Below are 12,095 nucleotides of genomic sequence, written 5' to 3' on the forward strand. Positions count from 1 at the left end.
ATATTTATACACTTCCTATTTTTTTTTTGATTTTTGCTATTTTTCATATCATTTCTTTATGTTTATAACGCCTGTAGAGCAACTGTAACGTTACCCAGTTTCTACCTGGGATCAGTAAAATATTTCGGATTTCTGATTAAAGAATAAGTATCTACAAACTGTACTTTAGCAGGATGCTGTACGTGAGTACATGCAGGTTTTACACTGTTTTATAATCAGTGTTTTCTATTTGAGAAGATGAACAGTAGCTCCGCCCGCCCGGGTGGACCCAGGTGAACAAATGAAGCCGCTCTTTGTGCTTGTTGTGGACGGGAGGGTGGCTGTTCCATCCGTTGGTCCTCCTCAGCTCAGCTCTCCGTGTTTTAACATCCGTGTTAGCGTCTCTTCCTCCAGCCTCTCCTTCTCTCCATCCTCCCCGACGAGCCGCTGCTGGAGGCGGAGGAGGAAGATGATGGAGGACCGGAGCGTGTCCGCCTGTCTGCCGGGGAGGATTTAACGCAGCGAGGGCCAATACACGGAAATAATATTCCTCTAATATTCCTTTAATATTCCTGTAATATCCCTGTAAGAGCGCTGCAGGGTCTCCCGGTGTGTCTGCGGTGCTCCACAGTGAGTTTACATCAGGCCTTTTGTTTTGATTCCGCCTTTTATCATTATTATCATATTTCAATGCAACATTACTGCAGGGTTTCTGTCTCATCATCATAATATTTAAGGGGCTTTTAGTGTATTTGTCCTGCTCATGTTTGAATTCTAGGATTTTCCTTATCTCCTGTGCGATCACAGCTCCAGTAATATCACAGTCACACTCCTGTAGTGTGATGTTGTGTTATATTTAAACCTTACAGCACCAACATGATCCGTATTCATCTAAAATCACAGCATGTACCTGTAATACTCCTGTAATATTTCTACAGAGGCGTATAGTGCCATTAGCCTATATAACCTGGATGTGATATTCTACACCTGTTCATCCTATTGTGCCTCATGATGGGATCCTTCATCTCTGTGAACTGCACTTTACTCCATTATTTCTATTTTATAATTTATTCTTCAACTTTACAGCATTTCAAGGGGAAAAATTCCACTTATACTTCACTAAATTGAACTAAAATGACTTTGCATGCCATGATTTTTTTCATAAAGATCCATTTGTACAGTTATTTTATTTTATTTATTTATTTAACTCATATTTAACCAGGAGAGTAACTCTAGCTACAGTCAGATCTCAGTTCAATCAAAGTGTGAGGGGAGTTACCCAGTATGGCTTTATGAATGAACAAATACCAGTGACTGAGCCTGTGAAAGGTCAAAGGTGGCCGACCCGCCCTGGAGTAAAGCGTACAGTGATGAGTGCGAGCTCTACAGTTTGTAACCAATCTCAGTGCACTATGATATGCAGCATCTAACGTTCAAATAATATGCATTGTTTATTAAAATGTCTTAGTTGAGTCTGTAATGGGCAATGAGCCCATTCAGTTCTATTTTCTTTAAATGCATATTTTGTAAAATGAACTTTTATCTTTCTGGACTATGGTTCAATGATCTGCCTCGTTTTTTCCTGTTTAAAGCTCCAGATGCTCATTTATAAACACCCAAGTTAAAAAAAGTGCACCTAAGTACACTTAATTCAAGTATACTTAGTACACTTCCATGAAAACATAATATAAGTGCTATTTTTGGAGTACTGGTAAAGTACTTGATATGTGTCATTAGTGCTACTAAGACATACTGAAATACAATTAAGTGTGCTTGACTATTTTCTACTTCAGGTTTATTTCAGAACAGTTTTTTTATTTTGTTTTTAAATATTTTTACAAAAATATATTAGTAATGAAATTAAATTGTGTTTAATATATCTTTCAAATTAAAATTTCTTTAAATTGACAGTAACTTCCAAGTGCACTTAAAGTTTCAGTTTGTAAAGGGGGATTTTACTGGCATCTAGTGGTGAGGACTGCAGATTGCAACCAGCTGAAACTTCTCCTGGTTAAAATTCCTTCAGTGTTTATTGTTCAGGAGGTTTTTACCAGGAGCCAAATTATCCAAGGGAGTGATTTATTTAAAGGCATAGTTTGACATTTTATATTTAATTCTTTGTTGCTGAGAGTTAGATGTTCAGATTGGCACAACTGTCAACTTCCATTCCATTTTCAACCACTTACCCGGGGCCAGGTTGCAGGGGCAGCAGGCTGAGCACAGTGCTCCAAGTGAAGTACTTTAGGCAAGTATGAGAGGCGCCCAGGGGGCATCCTGATCAGATGCCTGAAACACTGTACATTTAATATGAAGCAGCCATTTAGCCTAGCTTAGCATAGAGACTGGAAACGGGGAAACAGCTAGCCTGTCTCAGTCCAAAGGTAAAATCTATCTATCCAAATCTCATGATTTATCCCTGGCAGGAATGCAACTTTATCCAGTATCCCACTATCACTAAGAACAAATTACTACAAATTATATTCAGCTACAAAATGTTGGAGAGGATACGCCGTCACGTCTCAACAAATTGATCTAAATTGGCAGGTTTTCAGAGCACTGCAGATCAGCATAAGTAGTTGCAAGTTTCAAATCATCTCATCACAAATCTTTGGTCTGAACATGTTATATGTAGTTTGTTTAATTTGCACAAAATCAAAGTGTTAAAACAACAAGTTGCGGTTTTACGAAGGTTATACAAAAATTTGCCTCATGGTGGTGTCAGAACTTCCAGCCCAGCTCTTTCCCTTTTTCCAGTCTTTATGCTATGCTAAGCTAACTGTCTCCTCACCTTAGCTTCATATTTTCTGCACAGACATGGGAGTGGCATCAGTCCAAACATTGAATTCTTAGTAAGGAGTGTTTTTCAAAATTTGTTTCACTATCCCTTTAACATAGATGTGTTTCCTGTCTCCCTGCAGGGAAGCAGAGCTCATCGTCCTGCATGGCCTCTGTGGCTGCAGGGTTCTGGGGTTCTGCTGCCTGCTGCTCGCACTCCAAATTCTCCAGAACCGGCAGTCTGAAACTGGGACGAGGCCGTTCACCACCGGCCATGTTGTCCAGTCGGAGGTGTTCGGGTGTGTCCGGTCTTGCGGGCGGAGCGGTGTCCCCGGGGCCAGTGGTGGCAGAGGTTGTGGAGCCAGGTGGGGGGTCGGGGGAGGCCAAGAGGGAGCTGTTCGAGGCCTGTCGGAGCGGAGACCTGGAGCGAGCTCGCAAACTGGTGACGGCCGAGAACGTGAACAGCCGGGACACAGCGGGGAGGAAGTCAACACCGCTGCACTTTGCTGCAGGTGAGACACACTGATGATGTCTTTACGTCTGTTGTTTACTTCTCTGTTTACTGTTTCATTCATGTCAGGTTTGGACATCTGAAAATATCAAGAATAAAAGCCACCTATGATCTGAATGAGAACAAAAGTTTCAGTTATATGCTGACGACCTCCTTTTCTTTCTGTCAGAACTCCTCTCCTAACTCTACATTATTCATATGCTAATTATGTCAAAACTTGACGCAAATGTCTAACTGGATAAAATAATGAAGTGATGACATTTTACATCTAAAAGGTCCAAGGTCAGCTTCACTGTGACATCATCATAATTTAATATCATATCTCAGGACCAGAGTGAAGCATCAAAGATTTGAAATATGTAGCTTCTTCGCAGCATCATGCATTCTGGAAACATTGTCTACTGTATCTATCTACTGTATCTATCTGTCTGTCCGTCCGTCTGTGAACTGTGACTGTTTTTCACCAGCTCATGTTAAAAATCATGGAGTCATATTTGATATGTGAAGTCTGACAAACAAATCAATCAAATAGTTAAAGTAAGTGTCATACTGCTGCGTCTCAGATCAATTCTCTGTATTTCTGACCTGGAGAAAGTCATCCACACCTTCATTTCCTCCTGCCTCGACAATTGCAACTCATTATATTTTACTCAGTCCCATTTATCCCGTCTATAAATAGCAGCAAGAGTTTTAACAAGGTCAAAAAAGAGGGAGCCAGTTACACCCGTTCTTGCCTCCCTACACTGGCTGCCTGTTAAGATTCTGATGTTTGTCAAAGTGTTAAACCGCCTCACCCCCTCTTACATCACAGAGAGAACTGAGATCGTGTGACCAAAGACTTCTGTCTGTCCCGAGGTCCAGGACCAAGTGTTACTGGGACAGGACTTTCTCTATCTCTATCGAGTTCTCTTCCTCCCGCCATCCAGGATCGCTTTCACAATCATTTGTTATGATGTCAAGATCTTTAATTTTTAAATCCAAAGTCATTTTTCAAGCAGTTGAATAAATGGATGAAGTCCTGATGTTTGCTCTAGGTGCTTCACCACCTTGATGATGATGGTTTAATGCTGAAAGAGCTTCCTCCCTGTAAAGCCTCGATCGTTACTGCAGCGCTCTGCTTTACTGTAAATTTACTGAATAATTTATTGTGATAGAACAAAACGAGACACAAAGACGTCTGAGGGCTCCGGCAGTATATGAATTATAAACTACAGAGCTTGTGAATGATTTGTGACTTCTGAGAATTATCCAGTTAACTCTGCCTGTCTCCTCAGGTTTCGGTCGGAAAGACGTTGTGGACTTCCTCCTCCAGAATGGAGCCAACGTGCACGCCAGGGACGACGGAGGGCTGATATCCCTCCACAACGCCTGCTCCTTTGGGCACGCTGAGGTACAACACCTCACCTCTGACCTCCACCTGTAAATTTTCCTTCAAACTTCAAACACATTTTCAGTTTGGTCCTGCTGTTTTTGTGTAGGTGGTGAGCCTGTTGCTTCACCACGGGGCGGAGGCCAATGCCAGAGACAACTGGAACTACACTCCGCTTCACGAGGCAGCTATCAAGGGCAAGATTGACGTTTGTATAGGTACACACACTCATACTGCACCAACACCTCCACATACTTACAGTACCAGAACCTCAAAAGTATCCTGAAGTAAAGAACCGAAGGAAACTGATTTAGCTACATGCAGTGCATTTGTGAATTAGCCAATAAACAGCCCAGTTATTAAAATGAATGTTGACACTGTACGTTTCTGCAAACCACAGATACATTACATTTGTACACTGCATACGCATCAGATCTATGTAGTTCTGATTTCATGTATATGAGGTGTCATCAGGAGGTGGAGGGGATGGTCGATGGTGTGACATCTAGGTAAAACGACTGCCAGGCTGCAGACCAATGTTTATGACCAACAATCAACAAAACCGGCTGTTTTTCTTAGCAATTTATTGCCATGTTTTCAGCTGCTTTATAGGCTCCAAACATACATGTTTTTTAGTCAGCCATTGCTGTGTTTCATCCAGGGATAGTGCCACAAAAAGCAGTTGTTTTTTATCAAGACTTCACTGTGTTTCTGCTGGGACAGTGCCAAATAAGGTGGTTGTTTTTTACAGGGACATCAACGGCTTCTCCAGCTGCGATTTTGCCACCAACACTAGGTACAATAAGCCCAAACATGATCTTTCCTAAACCATAACAAAGTAGTTTTGTGTCCAAACCAAACCGCACGTTAAACATGGTGTTGTAGAAACACAAAGTTTCAACGTATCTGCTACAATGAACTTTAGGGCTTTGCCCGACTCAGAGTTATGTCAGTGGAATCAGATTCAGCTGTTATATACAAATATTCAATGATTCTTCTTTTTTTACATGAAGTTTTAAAGTTTGAACATTTTTTGCCAACACTAGCTATCAAACAAAAGCCAGAGACTGTGTCGTATTAAGTATCTGTGAGCTGTTAATTCAACACATTCGACCAAGCAGAAGAGAGAAGATAATGTTATCTCAGAGCCTCACAGTGTGGAGTCTATCTTCCTGCGTGTGTCCAGCTCCCTGTACCACAGTAGCGTGAAAGTCAAGAGCACTAAGCAAAGTCTGCTAGGCTTGAAGCAATCTCAGTCGACAGAGGGGTCTCTGACTAATGATTCAAATCTCCAACTTTCAAGGTGCAGCCCTTGTTAACTTCAGGACTGATTTTCAGACTCTTTTGAGAACCTTTAGGGCTCAACATGGTCTGGCCCCAGTTATATAGCTGAGCTTCTGAATCACTTCTCCCCAAGTTGGGACCTGAGATCCTCAAGCCTCTCCTCACCAGTCGTCCCTGAGGCTTGTAATTCTCTGCCTGAGGAGCTAAGGTTGTTTTAAATCATTGTGTGAACATGTTTTTATAGGAAAGCTTTTCCTTTTGATGCCTGATTTGTAACTTTTGTTTTGTATTTCCTTTTGTTCTATTTTTGCCTCTCTGCGCACAGTTTTTCTGAGCTCTTGACATTGTTTTAAATGATTGTAACTGTAGAGTGGTTCACAAATTGCGTGAAAATAAAACAAGAAAAATAAAGTTATTAATAACACACAAATGTAAGGTATCTGTGTTTTGCAGAGAAGGATAATGCCACCATTTTTTCTGGTGTCTGGGTTGCAGTAAAACCACGGCATTACAGTTACACCACATTTTTGTGCATAAGAAGTTCATAATGCCGACCAGTATAAATCATATCTTGTCAGTTCCAGATGTCGTTGTGTCAGACAAACATTACTGCTGGATACTGAACAATACTGTGCTTTAGTCAAGCTACAGTGATGGCAGAGAGGTGGCGCCCATGACTGGAACACACCTTTTAAGTGTCACTGCTGTTTGAAAACTGCTTTTGAACTTTATTATGTTGCTGATGCCACAGGAAACCATCTGGAAAGTTTGCACTGCTCGCAATAATTAAAACAAAAGATATTGCAGGTGACAGGTAGCAGAGAGGTGGGGAATAATGTGACAGAAGGAAAATTATACAACTATAACTCAGCCAGGGAAAGAGGTTGCAGCTATCTCAGCAACAAGTGTCTCTGTGTGGAGTCTCCTCAGGACCAGCTGAGCTTCTTTTTGCTGCAAACTAAACTCTGACAGGAGGAAGGCTGATAATGTGACAGTGGGAATTTTACATGCCTCAGTCACTTTTACGAAAGTACAAAACATGTTTGATGTAATTCAGAAACAGTGTCTTAATTACATGGTTTGTCCACCAGAGAGTGCTGTCTTGTCTGTTTTGTAAAAAGTCAGTATGTATCTGCGATATACTCATGAGAAAACAAAGGGATCAGTCTCGAGAATCTATGTTCAGTGTTTATGTTAAAAAATGTATCAGCAGATAGATCGATCAGCAGAAACCTTCAGACCACTGACAGGTGAAGAGAATAACTTTGATTATTTTGTTCCAGTGCATTGTTCTGCTGGGAAACCTTTGGTTCTGGCATTCATGTGGATACCACCTGACATGTTCCACCCACTCAAACACTATTGCAGACCAAGTACCCCCCTCAAAACATCGCTCAGGAATGGCCCGAAGTGCCAACCTGGCCTCCAAATTCCCCAGAACCAAAGGTTTACCTGTCAGTGGTTTGAATGTTTGGGCTGATCGGTGTATATATATATATATATATATATATATATATATATATACACATATATATATACAGATAGATAGATAGATAGATAGATACATATATATATATCATTATTGGATTTTTTAAACAGGTCAGAACAGGTCAGGTCTGAACTGAATGTCAGATTAACAAAATGACTGCAGCAGCAGTAAGTGAAATATACAGACGGGTAAATTAAATTGTTCTTAAGAGCGCTCATTAAATGAGTCGGCTCATTGTCCGTCGTTGCTTGTGTAGTTGGACGAAGGTTTTCTCTTATAAATGATGAGAAAATATTTAAGTAAATTTAGTTTTAAGTTTATCTGTGGGGAGCAGGGTCAAGTGTTGCTCATTAATTAATGCCTCTGCTAGAACACTTATTTTATTTTATTTTATTTTATATACTTTATTAACCCTTTGAAACCTGAGCAAATTGGCTTGATTTCTTTCAAAAGCACAGGAAGAAGGCCCACAAATTAGTGGAAAGAGAAAATTAAAAACGAGAAAATTATTTAAACAAAAAAGAAAAAAGAAAGTTTAAAACAAGCAAGGAAATGATCTGAAAAAAGTACTTAAAAATTTTTGATTTAAAAAAAAAAAAAATCTGTAACCTAATTTTGACATATGTAGTTTTTCCCTAGCTTTTTTTAACTGGCTTAAAAAAAACATGGAATCTATTCTTTTTTTGCAATTTGTGGGACATTTCTTACCAAAATGCTCATTGCCTTTTTTCCCCATGTTTTTGAAAGAAGCTCCGCATTCAACGGTTTAAATACCTGCAAAACGTGTCTGAAAGCAGCACAGGAAAAGTGATGTCGCTCCAGGTTTCAAAGGGTTAGTCTCCCTGAGGGGAAATTCAGTTTTTTTCACTCTGTTGTCATTAACACACAGGTCCGAAATACGGGATTTGCGTCCTTAATTCAGTCACTGACACGTGACGCGTGTTATTTGTTGGTATTATCATTTTCCAGCTCGTCTTACCAGATTTAAATGATAACAATAAGTAACCCAATCACAGCAATATGAAGGTAGCCCATTTTTTGTTTTGTATATTGGATGTTTTTTTTTTTTTTTTTTTAATTAATCTTTTACATAATAAAACAAGAACCAGACAGGAGATTCACACACTGTATTAGTTTTAATTGCCCAGAACAATCAATATTAAGACACAAACACAATCATCTCTCAAGTGATTGATGTGCTTGATTAAGAGCCAACCCCCTCTCAGGTTGAAACTGTCAGATTGGGCCAATCAGAGCAGAGCTGAACGGCGCTCTCTGACACTAGCACATAGGGGACAAAATGTGTCTCCATGAAGAGGAACCAAAAACAACAAGAAAAATACGTGAAAAAAAGTCAAAAAGATTAAAAGAAAAACAGAAAACAACTAGAAAAGCACTCAGAGAGTGCAGACCTCTGCCAAGTAGGTGATATTCCCTCCCCCTCTGCATCAGATTTTGCAGCCTGCATCAAAATTAGATTATTTGCATCACTATCATTATTAGGTTATATATGCCTTCACCATGGAGACACTGTGGTGTATTTGTCGTTTTTATTTTGTACCAACACAGAATATAATGTTTTTTTGTATTTTTCACTTTCTTTTTTCCAACACAGAACATTAATTTCAATTTTAGAATTACAACAATATTCAAGCAGAGCAAGACGTGCCACCAGGTGGCGCTATTTTCATGTCTCATTAGAAATTGGAATTGCTGCTGAGGCTGTCAGACGATAGATTTTATTTATGATTTTATCCACTTTGCTTCTACCGATCACCACCAAAATTGTATTATCTGTTCCTTGTCCCATTAGCCACCTTTCCTGAAAATTTCATCAAAATCCGTTCATAACTTTTTGAGTTATTTTGCAGACAAACAAACAGACAAACAGATGAACGTTGGCGAAAACAAAACCTCCTTGGCAGAGGTAATAAGTTACTACATCAAAAGGGGAGGCTTGTTCCATCTATATTGTAATAGACATCTTTCGTGTGTGTGTGTGTGTGTGTGTGTGTGTAGTGTTGCTGCAGCATGGTGCCGAGCCGACCATCAGGAACACAGATGGTCGGACAGCTCTGGATCTGGCAGAACCGTCTGCCAAAGCAGTTCTGACAGGTGAGGAGCACAACGTGTCCTGAGTTTAAAAACACTGGTCCTCACAATGATAGAAGAACAGACTTGTAACGTGAACACGCTGACGATAAAGACACTTTTTTTTTAAATCAGATTTTTACTGTTTTTCAGGTGAATACAGAAAAGATGAGCTTCTGGAGAGTGCAAGGTACAGTAGATTTAATCTAAATTAAGACCATTCTCATCCGTAATCTGGTCAGATTTAGGCTATCGGGTTAGATCAGATCTTGAAAAGATTCTGAAATGAGATTAGATCATGGAATCCGATCTTGATTTGGATCCGGATCAAACCTTCAGTTGTGTTGCTCAAAATATTTTGGTAGGATCAGGATACCTTTGATCCAAGAAACCAGGATTATTGTTTTTATATTAGGCACATAATTTGTTTAACAGTAATAGTGATAAAGTAGATAAAATTAACATTAGCCTACCTGTTAAGCCTTTCAGTAAGTATAAAAGTAGTTTGTCCCATAATTCCCCAAATAGCTATCAGTATTAAACAAAAATGATTAAATGTTTCAGTAATGAAGATATACACCCATATATCAAACATCGATCCAAATTAGTCTTCACTGAGTTCAAAAGAGAGACTGAACCACCATAAAGCTTTCACAGGCCTCCATGCAGCTTTCTACTGTTCACTAACCTGTTTTCTGGCCTGTCTGTGATGTCAAACATGACACACCATAAAAAAACACCCCCCCAGAGAGGCACACTCGTCAGCTTTAGAGCCGCAATCACAGCCCTGGTCTACTGGTAATGGGAGAAGAGTCTGTCACCTATTTTCAGCGTGTTTTCCCGCATTTAAAAACACCACGTTCACACACTGATTTGGGTGGGAAAAGGTGATGAGACAAACCAGGCTTTCAGCTTACAACACTTTCACCCAGGGGACCGCACTCCGAGTCTCGTGTGGAACCATTGTTCAAATGTAATTTATGTACAGTAGTTGTGCACTACCTCACGTTATTGTAACATAACAAATGTAATTATTTTGTTTTCTAAACCTAACCAAGTAGTTCTGTTGCACAAATTGCCAAAATGTGACCGTAAGTAGGTGTTTCAGCTGTGTGTGTCACATAGGGAAGCTAAAGGGTGCCCTGTGCGTCACTATGAGATGCAGAGAGGTGTGACAAAGCATCTGTGTTTAATGACCAGGGAATGAGAATGGGTCGGTATATCTCACTGTCTGAATGACTTCATATCTGAGCTGCACAGAAGTAAACAGATTTATAATGAAATCTACCTGATCAGGCTGTTTACACACACACCTCTCAGAGTGTTGTTCAGTGGTTCGCTGTTATCAGAGCTGAAGCTGTTAGTCAATAAATCAATTATTTTTCAAGAAAACAAATGTCCTCAGTGACTCCAGCTTTTCAACTGAAATGATTTGCTGTTTTTCTTTGTTATACATGATGTTTTGGGGCGATATCATCTTGACCTCTGAGAAATAATTCCACTATTTTCAGACATTACATAAACAACACATCTACATGATTGATGGAGAAAAGAAGCGTCAGATGAATCAGTAATGAAGGTGACTGTTATTTGGATGTTATTCATCAACATGATGCTGATGTCTGAACAGGAGCGGTAATGAGGAGAAGCTGATGGCTCTGCTGACACCGCTCAATGTCAACTGTCACGCCAGCGACGGAAGAAAGGTAAAAAGTCAACTCAGTTATTGTTTTCTTTCTTTTCATGATTAGATTTTGATTAAATTTGAGTCGCAGCAAAACGCAAGGCAGAGTTTGTAGACTTTGTATAACAGTTTTACACTTTAAGAACACACCTTTTAAGAGATTTCTAAAAATGTCTCCACGTCTCCGTACAGATGATGTCAAATGTTTCTGGTTGCTAGTTTGGGTCTTATAGTGTGCAGACACACTTAATAAATCTAATCAGATCAAGGGTACTGCGCTCTGCACAGCATTGACTCCCAGCTGGGGGTACTTCTACCAAAAAGGGTACTTTTACAGCTGGCAGGAGATGCATGGAAAGATTGTAGAGCAGCTCAACTAGAATTTATGATTTGATTAAAAGAAACAAACACATTTTGAGTCCACTGTAAAGGTGCGGACACACCAAACCAACATCAAAGAACTAGCGGCGATGAAAGCCAACTGTTGGGTCGTCTACGTCGCCTCACGTCACCCTGTGTCAGTTGCATTTGAACACACTATACGGACTACATCCGACGGCCAAGTAGCACGTACGTTCTGCGTCTGCGTGAGAGAGAGTGGAGTGAGAGAGTGGTACATCCTGTCAGCTGAGGGGTTTCCTATCTGTGCAGCCGAGCACCGCAGCACCTCCACGGACTATTACATCCAGACGGTCACGGTGTTTCCTCCGCAGGCTCCACTTCACTCAGCTGCCCGATAAACCTGCTGCTTCTTCCCACTTTATCCTGAATAACAAACCAGGGCTTGGTGCTCCGGTTGGATCCAAACGGAGAGCCAGGGCTAGCTGGGAGGCTAGCGGAGGCTAACTGGCTGTGCTTCCCTCTGGCCATGCTGCAGCTAACGCTCCACTAGCCGCTCCCAGCTAGCTCCGGT

At 40.5% G+C, this 12,095-nt stretch overlaps 1 protein-coding gene across 2 annotated transcripts in view; it reads left to right on the forward strand.

Moving 5' to 3' along the window:
- Window positions 1-324: 324 nt before the first annotated feature.
- The window catches only part of LOC125880625 (poly [ADP-ribose] polymerase tankyrase-2), a 42,833-nt gene continuing 31,062 nt past the window's right edge, over window positions 325-12,095 (forward strand). For both annotated transcript variants that reach the window (XM_049563247.1, XM_049563249.1), the window contains exons 1-7: window positions 325-609; window positions 2,898-3,266; window positions 4,540-4,655; window positions 4,744-4,852; window positions 9,427-9,522; window positions 9,652-9,688; window positions 11,129-11,204. In XM_049563247.1, the coding sequence (XP_049419204.1) occupies window positions 2,921-3,266; window positions 4,540-4,655; window positions 4,744-4,852; window positions 9,427-9,522; window positions 9,652-9,688; window positions 11,129-11,204 (780 nt within the window). In that variant the 5' untranslated portion in view covers window positions 325-609; window positions 2,898-2,920. The remainder of the gene's footprint in view (window positions 610-2,897; window positions 3,267-4,539; window positions 4,656-4,743; window positions 4,853-9,426; window positions 9,523-9,651; window positions 9,689-11,128; window positions 11,205-12,095) is intronic.

The sequence above is a fragment of the Epinephelus fuscoguttatus genome, linkage group LG20 (assembly GCF_011397635.1).
Source record: "Epinephelus fuscoguttatus linkage group LG20, E.fuscoguttatus.final_Chr_v1".
Taxonomy (NCBI): Eukaryota; Metazoa; Chordata; class Actinopteri; order Perciformes; family Serranidae; genus Epinephelus; species Epinephelus fuscoguttatus.